The sequence below is a fragment of the Argentina silus genome (assembly GCF_951799395.1).
Source record: "Argentina silus genome assembly, chromosome: 17".
Lineage (NCBI taxonomy): Eukaryota > Metazoa > Chordata > Actinopteri > Argentiniformes > Argentinidae > Argentina > Argentina silus.
The window spans coordinates 6290713-6308212 of NC_139671.1; the positions used below are offsets into that span (position 1 = coordinate 6290713).

At 50.1% G+C, this 17500-nt stretch overlaps 1 protein-coding gene across 1 annotated transcript in view; it reads left to right on the plus strand.

Annotated features, from left to right (window-relative positions):
- Positions 1–17500, plus strand: part of LOC310818319 (pleckstrin homology domain-containing family G member 1) — a 34508-nt gene that overhangs the window by 1156 nt on the left and 15852 nt on the right. Inside the window, exons 2-4 of the mRNA XM_083689211.1 lie at positions 8025–8641; positions 14115–14215; positions 15005–15074. Of these exons, the coding sequence (XP_083545337.1) occupies positions 8025–8641; positions 14115–14215; positions 15005–15074 (788 nt within the window). The remainder of the gene's footprint in view (positions 1–8024; positions 8642–14114; positions 14216–15004; positions 15075–17500) is intronic.

Sequence of the window (17500 nt, forward strand, 5' to 3'; positions counted from 1 at the left end):
CTGTGTGAAGTGTGTGTTCTGTCTCCGGTCTTGTTGTATGAACAGTGTTCTGTTAGTAGTTTGCCTCAGGGTTTCTAGTTGAACCTGTTTCTGTTCTCGCAGGGTTGTCAGTGTGTTTCCTGTTGATTCTGCTGTGGTGACCGGTGCTTTGACCAGGGCCAAAGGTGTTCCATTATTGATGTATAGATCCAGTATTCTGCCTAGTGTATGTGTGGAGGAGGGGTTTCACTGAAGCAAGTGACAGAACTGTTCTGTGTGTGTGTTTTCTGTATTTCAAAAAAAAAAAAATTTCTTGTAATAGTTCCTGGTAAACCCGTGTCACTGAATGGGACATGTTTAACCCCTCTCAGTTATTTTGTCACTCTCTGAGCTCCTCATATCTCAGAGAGTTGTTTGTTAGTGTGTGTGTGTGTGTGTGTGTGTGTGTGTGTTGGTTTCCTCTCTCTGGCTGTCTGTTTGACAGAGTGCTGTTTGGGGAGTGCTGAGATGCCATTCTGCAGCCTGTGACCCAAATTAGAGCCCTAGGGGGGGGCAGCAGGGGGCAGAGGGAGAGAGGGAGAGAGGGAGAGAGGGAGAGGGAGAGAGAGGGAGAGAGAGGGAGAGGGAGAGAGAGAGAGGGAGAGAGAGGTATAATTACTGTTTAGAGGCACTGTGGACAATACACCCCTCCCCACCACCACCACCACCACCCTCCCCAGCCCTATGGGACATCTGCCCCCATACTCAGCTATAGGACCAGGGGTGGGTGTCGGGGGTGGGAGGAGGGCAAGCTACTTTGGGGGAAACTCTCTCCCCTGGGAACAAATCAATAACTTCCCCTTTTAACCCTACCACTAATACTGTCTGGAGATGTGTCTATGGAGGGATGGGGCGGGTTACTTCCTGAGCAAAGCTAGGACTAATGGGAGAGATGCAGAGACTTTATTCGACATGACTATTTGTGAGTGCGGTGGATAGAGAGAAGAGAGAAGAGAGAAGAGAGAGGAAGGGAGGGAGATGGAGGGCGAGGAGGAGGAGGAAAGAGGTATAGTAACAGAACTATTTGAGGTCCAGCGGTGTTGGGTTCTGTAGAGGGGTGAATTCCAGTCATAGTGTGAGATATAGGCCAGTGTGTCACACTAATGGGCAGAGCGAGTGCATGCACCGAGGGGTCGCGTGGCTGTCCCAAGGGTGTGTGTGTGTGTGTCGCTGTGTGTCTGTCGCTGTGTGTGTGTGCGTGTCGCTGTGTGTCTGTCGCTGTGTGTGTGTCTCCCCGAAAATAGGGGATGGTGAGTGTGTGTGTGTGTGTGGGGGGGGGGGGATTAAAATCTCACCTCTCTCTCTCTCTCTCCCTCAGCTCTTAACTGTCCACACACCCCCTGCTGAGCCCCCCCACCCCCCCTCTCTCATCTCCAAGTGTTAATAACACATTATTAACACCCTAAGAATACAGAGCTCAATGTGTTATAACCATATTATAACACCTGCGGGGTTGGAGGTATTAATCACTGTGTGTGTGTGTGTGTGTGTGTGTGTGTGTGTGTGTGTGTGTGTGTGTGTGGGGGGGGGGGGGGGGGTGTTGATGGGATCTCTGGGGGGGTCTGTGAGTGAGTGTGTTACTGGGCTGATGTAGAGTGAGGGGAGTTAATAGGGGAGTAAAAAAAAAAGGTAAATATTTAATGATGCTGTAGTTAGTTATCCTCCTAAATGTGTGCGTGCGTGCGTGCGTGAGTGTGTGTGTGTGTGAGAGAGAGAGGGAGGTAATGAGTTGACCTTGTTTTTGTGCCCTTGCCAGGGAGACACAGAGGTGGTTAATGAGCAGTATCAAGTCTCATTCCCAGTGTTGAGTCATGACCTGAACACTTCATGATGAAATATACTATTGTGTGATTGTTGCAGCACCTGCAGCTTATGGAGAGCCAAAGCATTAAGCATGGAATGTTTTTTTTATCTCTCTCTCACACACACACACGCACACACACACCCCCTCACTCAGTCAAACATCTGCTCTGTAATGTATGGCCCAGTCAGTGTGTGTTGGGTGATCTTTGCGCTGTGGTATTCTATCTCTCTCTCTTCTCTCTCTCTCTCTCTCTCTCTCTCTCTCTCTCTCTCCTCTCCTCTCCTCTCCTCTCTGTGTTCCCATTGGAGTGGTTGGGCCAGAGTGTGAAATCTTGAGTGACACTTTCAGGTCTTAGCGTCAGTGGTGATCAGGCCCTGTGTCTCTATCAGGGGTTCAGGGGATGTCGTGGGGACACGGGGCCGTCATCACAGAGACATTGACAGAGTTCATGAGCTGTTAACGTGCATCCTGGTCACATTGAATTGTGGTTGCGTTGTGGCTCTCGTGAGGAATAAATAAGTCAGAAAATGCTATTTTATGTAGAATAGATAATGAATGAGTTATGGGGGGGGAGGGAGGGCGAGGGAGGGAGGGAGGGAGAGAGGGAGATCTTTATTGATACTGAAGATAAGTTTAAATAAGAGAGAACAGATCCATTTCAGCTGGTTAAGTCTTTGAGAGGTAGGGGTTAGAGAGCTACAAAGGGAAGGATCAGAATGATGGAGTGAGTGAGACAGAGAGAGAGAGAGAGAAAGAGGGGAGGGGGGGTCTCATGTTCTCTCCCTCCCCCGTGTTCGCCTCATCCTTATCTGATCTGATTTAATCACGGCCGAAACCGTTACCATGACGTTGCGAAGGCAGAGACGGGATGGCCCGTGACTTTCTGGAACGCCTTTTGTCTGTTGTTACCGAAACTCAAGTCCCCTGAGTATCGAAACACACACACACACACACACACACACACACACACACACACACCCCCCTCTGGCACAGTGTATGCTTGTTGTTATTTGTTGTTATTTGTACTGCAGACAAGACCGCCACCCTCAAATATGATTTATCGTCGCTGCAAATACAGTATATTGAGGGCTAGAAAGGCAATAAACCATTGTGTGGTGTAGACTCTGCTACCAGTTGGCATTGTTGTTGTTGTTGCTGTTGTTCTGTCTCGTGAAAGGTCGTAAACAAGAACACACAAGAACAAACAAGGTTGAGCTGTAATAGGAGGGGAGAGGAGCGTGCGGTCAGACCAGCACCGTTCCCCTGTGGGTTAGAGAGACCGGGGGAAACCTCAGAGAGATGTCTCTCTCTCTTTCTTTTTCTCTCCCTCTCTCTCTCTTTCTCTTTCCCACCTCTCTCTCTCTCTCTCTCTGCTCTCTGTATCTATGTTTGTCTGTCTCTCTGTCTATCTGCGTCTCTCTCTCTCTTCTCCCCCCCCCCCCCCCCCCCCCCTCTCTCTCTCTCTGTATAAATGTTTGTCTGTCTATCTGTCTCTCTCTCTCTCTCTCTAAGGATCCAACAGTGTTGTATTCCATTGGCATCCCATACCACAACTGCAACTGCTTTCTCTGCCGTAACTTTCTCATGAAATTCATATAGCTTGTTAACTTTAACCGTCTTGATTGGCCCCCCTTGTGTGGATGAGCTACAGGAGTTATTTGAGAAGGTCACTTAGGCTTGGGCACGTGTGTTGTCTGTAAACATGTATGTAATATGTGTGTGCTCTGGCGGTTGCTAAGTATACGTGCTCTCCCGTGAGTGTATGTTTTTATCTGGTAAAGTATATGTTTGGGGAGGAATGGCCCTCGGCTGGGTCCGAAGCCACGTTTGGGTAATGGCCTGGACTTGCCAAAGCACAGGGGAGAGACGCAATGTCACTCTGAATATCAGTGACATAGGGAGAGAAAGGAGAATGGAGAGAGAAAACGAGGAAAGTAGCGGCTGGGGAGATGGAGTGAGGAAAGAAAATGAGTGAAGAAAGGGAGGGAGAGAGAGAGGGAAGGAGGGAGAGGAGGTAGGGAGAGACCGAGCTCACAGGCCAGGCCATTGTCCTGAGCTGAATTAAATGATGTCATGTTTTAGAGTCAGTCTCTCAGCAGTAGCACTCAGACAGGAGGGGTATTAGGGAAGGGAGGGGTGCTTTCTCTCTCTCTCCCCCCCCCCCCCTCCTTTTCTTTCTCCTTCATCCCCTTGGTCTAGCCCTTTCTGTCTCTATCCTCTGAACTTCTTCCTCCTTCCCCCTTTCGCTCCCTGTCTCTTTGCTTGTAGTTTATTTTGGCGGGTGGGGGGTAGAGAGGTGTGTGTGTGTGTATGCGCGCGTGCACGTGTGTGTGTGTGTGGAGGGGGGGGGGGGTCCTTTTGTGTCGTGAGAGATCTGACGGATGAAAGCTGACTCAGGCTGTATTGTGACACGGAAGGCAGGAGGAAGGGAGGGAGAGAGAGAGGGAAAGAAAGAGAGAGGGAGAGAGAGAGAGAGACAGACAAGAGACTGCAGCAGCTGCTCCATACACCCCAGGCCAGACCTGATACGATCTGTGTAAGAACTGCTTAAGAACATTCATAAGAGTGTCATACGGCTGACATAGGAATGACTTCTCACTAAGTCACCTGATTCCTCTCTCCGTAGAGGACGGACTTAAAAAAAAAAAGCTTGCATTACGTTCCTCTTACACATTACGACAGGGACAAAGCTGTTATAAAGCTGTTACAAACCTTCGTAGGGCTGTCATAGAGCTCTCGCCAAGCAGATGGGCTCATCTCGTCAAAAAAAAAAAAAGGGGGCTGGGTTCTTCTCACGGTTGTTTGTTGACCACTCTAGGATGAAGTGCACTTCAGCAGGGCCATAAAGTGTGCAACTGAAGTGGACTTCAAGTTAAGTGCAGTCGTATGAGTCATTAACTCTGACTAGACCGGTGAGGTAGTTTGAGGTAGGTTCTTGACAGGTGGTTTTAGTGTGATGTCGATTACGTAACGTAATAATAATACGTGTCTTATACCAGACGCTTTTATCCCAAGCGACTGTGACTACTGGGCTTATTGGTTCTCTTTGACGACTGGCTTGTTTACCCGTGTCACTGTTCGTTGGAAATCACAAATCGGAATCGTCGGATGCCATTGGAGAGATCAATAGTCAACGCTTGCCTGCGCAAAGCGGCTGGACGAAGATAACGTGTCTTAAAAGAGCTCTTTCACCACTCTGAGATGGTCTTAGTTTGTCATTGTTATGCTCCTGTATGTGTTTTTTTTAGGATTCCATTTATGGCTTGATATTTTGCAGAGAAACATCTTGCGAAGGAAGTGCTGCTGGATAACAGGTCTGAGGGCTGGTCTTTGTCTTCTTATTGAGTTGAAATGAAACCCAGACTCAGTGAGGCTCTGTTCTGGCAGGAAAGGTAGAGCTCACAGGCCTAATACTCTCTCTAATCCCTAAACACACACACACACACACACACACACACACACACCTACAGACACACGCACGTACACACACACACCCACACACACACACGCACACCCACACCCACACACACACACCCCCCCACACCCAAATGCAACAGGAGAAACAGTACAGACTCAGCGGCTTAGGCCCATAATTAGAGATCATTTACACAGATCAGGTTGAACATAATCTGGGCTGAAGGTAACTTCAGCTCCCCCTGCCCACCCAACTGCCTACCTACCCCCTGCCTTTCTCTGCTGTTGTATTCCCACTTACCACCATGTTTCCCATACATAGTTCAGGTGTGTGTGTCTGTGTGTGTGTGTGTGTGTGTGTGTCTGTGTGTGTGTGTGTGTGTGTGTGGGGCAAGTCGCCCAGAAAACTGGCTGGGTTTGTCCTAGGAGCTGGATGGTGCAAGGGAGGGGCTAGGCAAACAGAAGTTGCTGTTTCACCAGCAAACAAATGGTTTCTCAGGGTGGGTAATATTCTCTCTCTCTCTTCCTGTGTGTGTGTGTGTGTGGCTCACTCAGCCCTCTCTGATAGGTCTAATGGATAGATGGGGCCCCACTCAAGCCATTAGCTCAGTTGGTCTTATCTTAGGGCTGATAAACTACATGCATTTAAAACACACACACACACACACCCATCACTCATACTGCAAACCTATACTGCAAACCTGCAAACCCGTGTCAGCTACCCTTGTGTGGACAACTTTCCTCGCACATTGTTAGGGAAGGTCAGGCACTGTGTGTGTGTGTGTGTGTGTGTGTGGTCCCTGCTCCTGTGGCCATGCCCGTGAGGTCATTGTTGTTTCGGTCGATGGCCATTTTCTCTCTTTCACTGGTTGTGATTGTTATAAAGTGGGTCAGACTGGGAACCGTAAACATTGGGAGAGCTCCAGACCTGTGAGAGTGTAGGAACACCCACGCTCACACACACACACACACACACACTCTTACTCTCACACACACAAACATACACTCATACACACACACGCAACACGCACACACACACACGTGTGTCTCGGGCGAGTAGGAACCATGGAAACCGCTTTCATGTGGCTTCAGTTCCGACCGCTACAAATCACAAATTCCTTGGCATATATATACTGTATATACACAACAGCAGACACGCCTCTCATACCATACAACATCTCACAAGGCTCCTTATAAACCTCTCATAACCCTTCACAGAGCATCCATAGAGTTGTCATAGAGTTGTCATAGAGTTGTCATAGCCCCCATGATGCTCCCAGGCAGGAAAGGTGAGAGACTAAACACGCTGTGCGGTTCTTTTGAGCGTGTTTGCGGTTTTACGTTTCATGTTCTTGAACGTGTCTCTCTGATCCCACAGGATCACATAGGCTTTGATGTCAGCTGGCCTTAGGTTGCCCAGACAAAGAGGGAGGTGGGGAGGTGGGGAGGTGGGGGGGGAGAGGTAGTTATCTACTGTAGGGAGGGGACTGGATCTGAATGTGGCTGCAGCATCAGTGTGTGTGCCCTTGTACTGTGTTTTACTTGAATAACAACCATGGGTGTCACCTTCTACCGCAGATGAAAGGATATATCTATCACACACACACACACACACACACACACACACACACACACACACACACACACTTTTTCTCTTTCGGACTTTCTTTCTTTCTTTTTTAAATGATGTCTCTGTCTCTCTCTCTCTCTGTCTTTGAAAGCTCTCTTTCTTTCCGAGGGGAGACTCTTGTGTCGTGCCAAAGCCAGAGGAAAACCACCCCACACAGAGAAACGGTTTAGAGAGAGACCCTGCTTGTGTGGTTTCACCTCAACGGGACCTGTGTGTGTGTGTGTGTGTGTGTGTGTGTGTCTGTGTTTTCATTTAACAGATCTCTTCTCAGATGCAAGGTTGTGTCGGCACCAGTCTGCCGCCAAATAGACCTCAGTCATACCCTGCCACACAGACAAACACACACACACACACACACACACACACCCAACCCCCTCTCTTCCACAGAAATAGGGCTTTCATTCATTGCCCCAGAGAGGGGAATATTCTCACCATTACACCGTTAATCTGGTCATTAAACCCCCCTCAGTCTGTCTCTTTCACTCTGTCACTCTGTGTCTCTGTCTCTGTCTCTCTCTCTCTCTCTCTCTCTCTCTCTCTCTTTCTCACACACACTCCTCTGTACCCAGTTCAGTGGGTGTGGGGTAGGTGGTTAAAGTGTGAGCCTGATCTTACAGTGTGTGTGTGTGTGTGTGTGTGTGTGTGTGTATGTATGTATGTATGTGTGTGTGTGTTTGCGGGTCTGTGTGTGAGTGTGTGTGTGTGTGTGAGTGTGTGTGAGTGTGTGTGTGTGTGTGTGTGTGTGTGTGTGTGTGTGTGTGTGTGTGTGTGTGTTTTCTCACTGCGCTGGCCGGTGGAGTTGAGGACATGTTGGCGGTCAGTGTCAGAGAGGCTGAGAACTCCACACACTGTCACGCCTGTTCCCGGCGGTCCGCTAGCCCTGCGGTCAGCGAGGCTGTGGTCTGGCCTGCTTTTTCCACTCGGACGTCTCAAACACAGATAGATACTGTGGGAAGCTCGGAACTGTCTGTTTCATGCAGGGAGGGGTTGAGCCTTTTTTCTAGTCGGGATACTCACCACTGGGAGTTAGACATGCTATCACTGCTGAGTGATCCATAATCATAATTCTCACCACCACTTTCTCCTCTTTCTCTCTCTCTCTCTCCCCCCCCCACCACCCCCCTCTTTCTCCTCCTCCTCCTCCTCCTCCTCCTCCAGACGATTACCCCTTTCCTCCGGATGCCCTCCCTCCCCTCCCGGAGATTCCGGACGCCGGTCTGAGCTCCGTCGTCGACGTCGTCCCGGGCCGTCTCCTCCGCCACTCGGACGCCCGCCACGCCTCCCTGCGCTACTGCTCGGCCCACAGCATGGACTCCTCCCCCGACAGCGTCGCCGAGCGCCCCGTCAGCTACGGCTCCACCTCCTCCTCCGCCTCCTCCCGGGACAGCCACTGCTCGCTGGGCGGGCGCTCCGCCCTCGGGCCCTCCCCGTCCCCCCACTGCCACCCGGCTCCGGACCGGGACCGGGATTCCGGTGCCATCCGGTTGGAGCTGGTTCCCACCAGGCAGCTGGGAGGAGGAGGAGGAGGAGGATGTGGGGACGAGGAGGAGAGGAACGAGGGAGGGACCGGGTCGGGGAGGGGGACGGGGAGGCAGGGACAGTGCGGCGGACAGACGCAGGCGGTCCAGACGGGCCTCCACGACCCAGATGTCAACACGGATGGCGGCGGGGAGAGGAGCGTCCCGGGGCCCAGGGTGCAGTACGTGGACCGGGTGGTGCAGGAGATCCTGGACACGGAGAGGACCTACGTCACGGACCTCCGCAGCATCGTACAGGTGAGGCGGCGCAAACACTGTAGAAACCAACCTACACACAGGACTCAGACTATAGCCTCCAAGGGGGTGTGTGTACACCAGGTACATAGAGGATAGCCTGCACAGCAGGGGAGGCTGGCGGAGGTAGAAACCTGAGCACCCGTAAGCACAGGTGACCCAGTTAAAGCTACAGAGTGTGTGTGCGTGAGTGTGAGTGTGTGTGTGTGTGTGCGCGTGTGTGTGCGCGCACGTGTGTGTCTGTGTCTTAGTCTGTGTGTGTGTGTGTGTGTGTGTGTGCGCGCACGCGCGTGCGTGTGTGTGAGTGTGGGTGTCACATGCTGCTGGAAAACCCCTCAGGACAGAGGAACATAAAGACCCATAAAGAAAGGTTGCCTGTCAACCAGCGGAGAGTGATTTAAATCCCCTCTCTCTCTCTCTCTCTCTCTCTCTCTCTAAGACATATTTATGTCCCTCACTCCTCCTGCCTGTACGAGGTCACATACTATTATCTGTACTGTGCTCTTTAATATACGCCATTTAGCTGACGTTTTTATCCAAAGCGACTTCCATTGCAGTGAGTGCATACATTTCAGTATATAGGGTCCCAGCGGGAATCAAACCCACAACCTTAGCCTTGTTAACGCCATGCTCTGCCACAGAGGACCTGAGATATCAATGAGATACCCGCTCTTGAGATCTCCTGAATCAGGAGAGGCTGGCGGGGGTAGAAATCAGAGGACAGGGCTCATTTGTAATGAACGGTAATGGAAAACGAGCAATGGTGTCGAAAGCACCGTTCCTCGTTCCGTTCCAACGAGCCCGTCCTCCGATTTCTACCTCCTCCAGCCTCCCCTGGTACAGTCTATACAGTCCAGGTATGGTGCAGATTGGAGATGTGAACCCTATGATGGAAAGAAAGGCAAAGGGTTTTCACTGCAGGATCTCAATAGTACCGAACGGACACGTGAGTGTCAGGGTACATAAAACATTTTTATCCAGGGGAACTGGACTACAGTACATGACCCAGTTATAGTACGTGACCTAGTTTAGGAGGGAGGGAGGGAGGGAGGGAGGGAGAGAGAGAGAGAGAGAGAAGGTGTTTTAGGAGAGGAGAGGATGTAAATCACTCTCTGCTGGGTGGACAGAGACCTTTATGTTCCGTTGTCCTGTGGAGCTTTCCTGCCACACGTGACACACACACACACACACACACACACACCTCGTTGCCTGGTGTCCATTAACAGGGACACCTGTGCTTCCAGGGTGGGGTTTAGGATGGGTAACCCGACACTGGTCGCCTTTGTGCTGACGGTTTACACACACACACACACACACACACACACACACACAAACACACACTGCCATTGAGGTCAGGCTTTGAACTACAGAGACACACCTTCATACATACCCTCCAGCACATTAGAATATTAGGTATATATGGTTGAGACAGCGTGTATGTTTTGAGTCAGTATGAGGGGAGTGTGTGTTTGGGTCTGTATGACATTATGGTTCATCTTTGGAAGGAAATGTGATTAAGCCTGTGTGTCTGTGTTGTTTGCGTTAGTAATGGGAAAACTGTGTGTGTGTGTGTGTGTCGTGCAGCTGACATCAGCATGCTACAAGGGCTGTAGAAGATTCATAGCAGGCCTCAGTGTGTTGCTACAGTGTGTGTGTGTGTGTGTGTGTGTGTGTGAGAGAGAGAGAACAGATGAAATGTGAGCATGACTCTGATTATGGGAGGGTGGAAGATGTCACGGATGGGAAGGAGGGGGGGGGGGGGGGGGGGTGCAGGTTTGGACCTGTGCTCACTTTTCCCCTCCATATCCTTCCTCTCAGTGACACTTCCCCTGTTCAGGGTCTGGGTCTTGGCCCTGGGGGGGTCGGAGACGGAGGTGGGGGCTGGGGGCTAGGAGGGGGTAAGGGGGCGGGGCGGGGGGGGGGGGAGGGGTTAGGTGGAAGGGTTGTCATCACAGAGGTCCCAACCAGCAGGAAGCCCTGAGTCTTTCGGGGGTGAAGGGGGAAGGAGGGGGGTACTGGGGAGGGGTGGGGGTTTGTTGTAGGGGAAACAGTCTGCTTCCTCCCCCCCCCTCGCCCTGTCAGAGGGAGCCTGATCGATGGTGTCACCCCCCCCCCCCCCCCCCCCTTCCCCACTCTCACCCCATCCTCCTACCCCTCCCTCCCTCGGGGTTGAGGAGAAGAGGAAAAGGTGGAGAGAGAGCAGTTGGAAAGGAAGAGGGATTGTGATAACAATGTCTAAGAGGCACTTTAGCTCTTATACCCCCCCCCCCCCCCCCTCCTTCCAGGAACTAGACCGGACCCCCCACGACTCAATGGGACCCCCATAACTCCGAGCGACCCCCTCCGCTGTAGTTTTAGACATTCATCAACCATCTTATCTTCATTAAGCCTCCTACGCTAACATGCTAGTCATGCGTTTTTTTTTCAACACGTCACTTTACAAAGAGGTGGAGAGGTGGACCACAACTCATCTACCGCTAATATGTAGCGCTAGCCTACCGTCTGCTCGGCCATTTAGGACTTGGCGACAGTTCCATGAGCCAGTTTTCCTCCCCCATACCCACAATCCCTTGTGCTTAGCTTCCCGCAGGGGAAGAGGGTGTGAGGGCCCAAACACAAATATTTACCCAGACTCCTGTGGGCTCACCTGTGTTCCATCTGTCAGCGATGGTGGGGTGGCCTGCACATGCATGCACGCTCTCTCAGCGGTGCGTTTGTGTGTGTGTGTGTGTGTGAAACATGGTATATATCCTCCATGTATGGTGTTTGTTTGTGCACTCTGATTGCCCCTCCCTGACTCTCTAACTGGGTTTAATGAGGCCAATCAGACTTCCCCAAACAAACCCACATACAGACCTCTGATCCCACTCCCCCCCCTGCGCCCATTCACCTCCTCCCAGACCCGGAACACATCGGAACGCCGTTTGATGTTGAACAGGAATTTGGGATTACACAGGAAAAATCACTGCTCTGTTGGTGTGTGTGATAAAGAGAAATTGAGAAAGTGTGTGTGAATGTGTAACATGTGGAAGAGTCGAAATTTGTTGAGATTTTGTCCAAAAAGGTGTGTGTGTGTGTGTGTGTGTGTGATAAAGAGAAATTGAGGAAATGTGTGTTAGTGTGTTACATGTGGAAGAGTCAAAATAAGTTGATAATTCATCTAAAAAGTTGTTAAAGTGTGTGTGTGTGTGTGTGTGTGTCATTCAACACTAGCTCTGTGTGTGTGCGTGTGCGTAAGTGTGAGTGTGTGTGATCAGGCCTAGGCTGTGTTGAGTGACTGGGTCAGGGCAGGTCAGATGGCTAATACAGCATCGCCTTACACCTTTACCATGACCCAAGACCCCGACCCAACCCTAAACATGACCCCGACCATGACCCCAAACACAACCGTGAACCTAGCTGCCAGCCAAAACTCTGACCCGCCTCTTAACTCGAACCCCTGACGCAAATCATGGCCTTTTTAAAAAACGTTTCGCCTCACCCTTTCACCCCTAATTCCTTCAAACTGTCTCTTCTTACCTCCCCAAAGGAATCTCCCCCTCTTGTCTTTCAATGGTGGTTTAGTCTCAGTTCCCCCTCTGGCATATCCTGATTGGGTTTGTCTGTCTCTCACCAGGAGAGGAGGACCTAACCAAACACAATCTAATCTCCTGGCCAGGGTGGGGCTTGTACACTCATAACCAGGCCTACGAACAGAAACCAGACCGAAACCACACCAGGCACACTAGTTGAGTGTGTGTGTGTGTGCTTGTGAGTGTGTATGGAGGAGGAGGATGATCTGTGTGTGTCTGTGTGTGCGCTGCATTTGGACAGCCTTAGCCTAATTCCTTTCTCTGTGTTGTCTTCCGCCCACACAGTCTCAGACAACAGTCTGGTTTGTAAGTGGTTACAGTGTTACATTGTCTTAAAGATGGCCGCCTCTTCCTTATCTCCCCCGGTCCTGCAGGGACCTACCTGTTTGTGCTTAGGAGAGGATGTAGATGGGGGGGGGTTGGAAAGGCTGTTGATGTGTGTATGTCTGTCGGGTGTCATTGAGGGATGTTGTGTGTCTGTGTGTGTGTGTGTGTGTGTGTGTGTGTGTGTGTGTGTGTGTGTGTCAGGGGTGTTGACACAGTGTGTGTGTGTGTGTGCGTGTGTGTGTGTGTTTTGGGTGAGACCCAGATTGGCTACTTTTGGTTGCCTGCAGGTATAGATGTTATCAGTGTGAGAGAATGTACTTATCCCATCTGTCAACGAGTCACAGACGCAAGGAGAGACAGGAGGAGGGAGGGAGGGAGGGAAAGGAGGTGGAGAGAGGAGGGGGGGGGGGAGAAATAGAAACTGAGAAAATAATATATACTTATATTTTGTCCTCGATAAGCACCCCTTTCTCCAATGAAGGCTATTGGTTGCACAGACATTTTTATATTTTCAGAAACTCCCCCCAGCCTCTCCCTCTCTCTCTCTCTCTCTCCCTCTCCTTCCCTCCCCCTCCCTCCCTCTCCCTCCCTCTCCTTCCCTCCCTCCACCCTCTCTGATATTTTCCAGGGGGAGAGGGAGAAAGCTCAAGCGTATAATCACCATTGGTAGCAGCAGCACCTCATGACTGATGGTGATGGCTCAGATGGAGAGATAAGACACACACACACACACACACACACACACACACACACACACACTGCACACACACATCGTACACACACACACACACACACATACACACACACACACACACACACACAGACTCTGTCTATCTGGGCAGAGCTTTATTGATATATATGGCCGGAGTTCCTTAACATAACCTCTCTCTGAGAGCCTGTCAGTGATGTTGGGTTGGGACCACTCTGTCTCTGTCTCTGTCAGCCACGCTCACACACTCTGGTCTGGTCAAACAGTCCTCTGGACACAGCAGAGAGATCACTGGTTGAAGGAGAGGGATTAAGACACACAAGAGTTAACTTAGTCAGGGAGAAGTGGGGCGAGTTGTTTTACAGGAACTCAGTGTGTGTGTGTGTGTGTGTGTGTGTGTATTCGTATATATGTATGTGATCAGTGTTAGTTTGACTTTGAGAGAGAGAGAGACTGCAAAGACAGAGATATAAGTGTGTGTGTGTGTGAGAGAGAGAGTTATTGCTTGTAACAGTTTTAGGACTACGACGGGATGTATTCAATGTGGTTGGTAGTATGTACAGCATTGTTAATCATGGCACGAAGCAGGGCATCGCTCCCTGTTAAAGGAGTCACACTACATTAGCTTCAGTAGTACCACACCACAGAGTCTCTAAGCTGTGTGTGTGTGTGTGTGTGTGTGTGTGTGTGTGTGTGTGTGTGTGTGTGTGTTCGGGTTGATGCCAGGCAGCATGTCCGGCATACTGCCCCTCTCACATGACTGCTGATAGGATTTTCCTCTCCACACTTTGATGTCCACCTCCGCTGACCCTTTCTCTCTCTCTCTCTCTCTCTCTTTCTCTCTCTTTCTCTCTCTCTCTATCTCTAGGATTACCTGGAGTGTATCAGTAACCAGTCTCGTCTGGCGCTGAGCACAGAGGACAGAGGGTCTCTATTTGGGAATATCCGGGAAATCTACCAGTTCAACAGGTAAACACACACACACACACACACACACACACACACACACACACACACCAATGGTACAGATAAAAGCCCGTAGAGTAGAAGATAGGTAGCTCCACCTGTTGATAATGTGGGCCAGAGTGAACCCAAAGTTGCTGTAAGGGAGGTCGCTGTCTGCATATTTGTTCTCCCCGGCACCGCTCTAAACAGCGTGTGTGTGTGTTCAGACTGAGCGTCTAGGGCTTAGAGCAGGCCTGGTGGTCCGGACACACACACACACACACACTCTCTCTCTCTCTTCAGCTGTCACACAAAGACACACAGAAGTAGCATGAAAGAAGTGGAAGAGCCTGACAGACAGTCCTCACAAGTGTGTGTGTGTGTGTGTGTGTGTGTGTGTGTGTGTGTGTGTGTGTGTGTCTGGAATGACCTCATGCCATGTAACAATAGCCACACCAGCTGACCATTTCTTTCGTCAACCATTTACAACGATACACACCGCACACGCACACATGCGCACATGCACACACACATGCACACGCGAATGCACAACACACACATATATATATACACACACAGTGTAATTCAATTGATGGAAGTGACTTTTGTGTTGAGAACACAGTAACCTGGGTCGTAGTTTAATGACCTGGGTTCTGTTCGTTTGTCCCGGAGACATTTTCTATGGTTGTTTAGAACAATGAGCAGTTTATTCCTATGATTTAATACGTGTGTGTGTTAGTGTGTGTGTGGGTGTACGTGTGTGTGTGGAGTAATAATATCATAATGTGACCTCTATCCCTCTGTGTATTTCAGAGATTTGCTTCATGATCTGGAGAAGTGTAATGCAGACCCTGTGGCCATCGCAGAGTGCTTCGTAGCCAAGGTAAAGATGCTCTCTCTCTCTCTCTCTCTCTCACACACACACACACACACACACACACACACACACACACACACATATGCACTCCTGCCTGTTAGAGCCTGCCTAAGCAGCTGGTTCAGATCCAATAAACAATCACTAAATACGCACGCGCGCACACACACACACCCTGCCCTAATCTCAACTTTACTCCAAATAAACTAAAATCAGCATACAGTAGGGAGTGTGAGGATAGTAGTCGATTACACTGTCTGCAGTTTGTGTGTGTGTGTGTGTGTGTGTGTCTGTGTCTGTGTGTCTGTGTGTGTGCATCAAGGCTAGCGGGGTGTCGACATTTTTACGGTGGACTCTCACAGGGGAATGTCGAGTGCAGCCGGAGAAGTGGAGAATTTGTGAGGAATTTTAAAGGCCGGCCAAATATATAATCACCATTTACCGGAGAGCGGGGTAATGGTAGTGATTCAACAACAACAGGCCTAAAAAAAACATACTCTCTTAGCTCTCTCTCGTCCCTCCCTCCCTCTCCCTCCCCTCTCTCTCTTGCTCTCTTTCTCTCTCCGTCTCTCTCTCTCTCCCTCACCCTCTCCCCCCCCTCTCCATCTCTCCCTCCCTCTCTCTCTCCCTCTCTCTCTCCCTCCATCTCTCCCTCCCTCCCTCCCTCCATCTCTCCCTCCCTCCCTCCCTCCCTCCCTCCCTCCCTCCCTCCCTCTCTCCCTCTCTCCCTCCCTCCCTCCCTCCCTCCCTCTCTCCCTCTCTCCCTCCCTCCCTCCCTCCCTCTCTGTCTGCTTTTGGTTTTCTTTCCGTTTCTGCGGCTCCTCGTCTACGTCTCATAACGATCATTATATCCCATGATCACTTGCTGCATTCCAGCACTTCCTCATGCCACAGTGATACCCAGTAATACAGCAGGACTGTCTGGCCTCTGAGACACACCACGCCATTCAGTGTGGAACCGTGTGTATGACCTCAACACCCTAAACACTAGCTGCTGTTGAAAGTTACACACATGGCACGCACGCACACTCACAGCACTCATAAACATTCATAAACTACTGTTTAAAATCCTCTGTTAAAAATACTTTTTCGCTCAAAAGGTCAGAGAGGGTTACCAGGTGCACGGGCAAACTGGTGAAATGCATTGGCCTGTTTTAACCAATCAGTGCCTCTGTTTGCGTGCCCCCGTAGGCTAGCATGTACCATATACATTGAGAAAGGATTTGTATAGTTTTTACAGTGTGGTTTGGCTAAGTAGAGGACCGTATCAAGGTTTTACTGATCAAACAGCCACTTTACCTGAATTTCAATTCAAACACACGCAAGTTTACTGATTAACTGGCTTGAAAATCTCACCCAGATGTCTACTCTTTTGATTACAGCTACACAAAGTGGTGTGTGGCCTGCCTGATAATCGGGGCTTTAGATAGTGGCTGTGTGTGTTTAGGACATTGAGGATTAGAAACATTCCCTGTGTGTGTGTGTGTGTGTGTGTATAAAGTTAGGTCATGAACTGGTGTTGGGTCAGTACCAAGACTGAGACTACCCAAGGAGCAGAGCTGCTGTGTGTGTGTGTGTGTGTGTGTGTGTGTGTGTGTGTGTGTGTGAGAGAGAGAGAGAGAGTTTTACAGACTTTTGTGTTTAGTTTTATGGGTTTAGCAGCCTGACTTCTGGTAAGAAGGCTGTCATCCAGTATCCATTGTGAATGTTGAAACCACAAACTCCCCTCTGCGTTCTATTACAGTACTGTATCTGCTTCAACACGCACGCACACGGACACACACACACACACCGCTAACGGTATGCCATCCTGATGAGTCACAACTCTGCAAAACCTTTTGAAGAGAAAAATTAACAGATCATAAATCTTCCTTTCTCTCTCTATCCCCCCCCCGCCCTCCCATTATCTCTCTGTGAGATAATTGGCTATCAGTCCTGATGTTCCTCACCGTTCTCTGAAATGTGATGAGTTGTAGCCGCGATGCGTTTATGGGTAGTGACATGCTGACTGCAGCGCCCGCGCACACAATGAGAAAGAACATCGTAACATTTTTATCGTCTTCGAAATCTCGCCACTTCAGCGTTTTTATCTGGTCTCCTACCAACTAGACTCCAGACCTCTCCTCCAGCCAGATCGATGGAGAAGCGAAGCCAAGTCCTAGATCTCCTAACGTTAGTCGTATAACATTGATGAAGAGTGCTGTCGGAAGCGGCACTTTCTATTAATCTGTTTCTGTCGGGCTTCAACAGTGATGTACGTACGTTGTTAAGAAAACGTCCTAGCTGATCCACGCGCGCTCAGCAGAAACCTGCAGATGTGATTTCTGCTTTGATGTTTTCATGAGTAGGCTAGCTAGGTTTGTGCGTGTGTGTGTGCGTGTGTGTGTGTGTCCTGGGTTCAGGACCCAGGACTCGATGTTCAGAAGACGATTGGG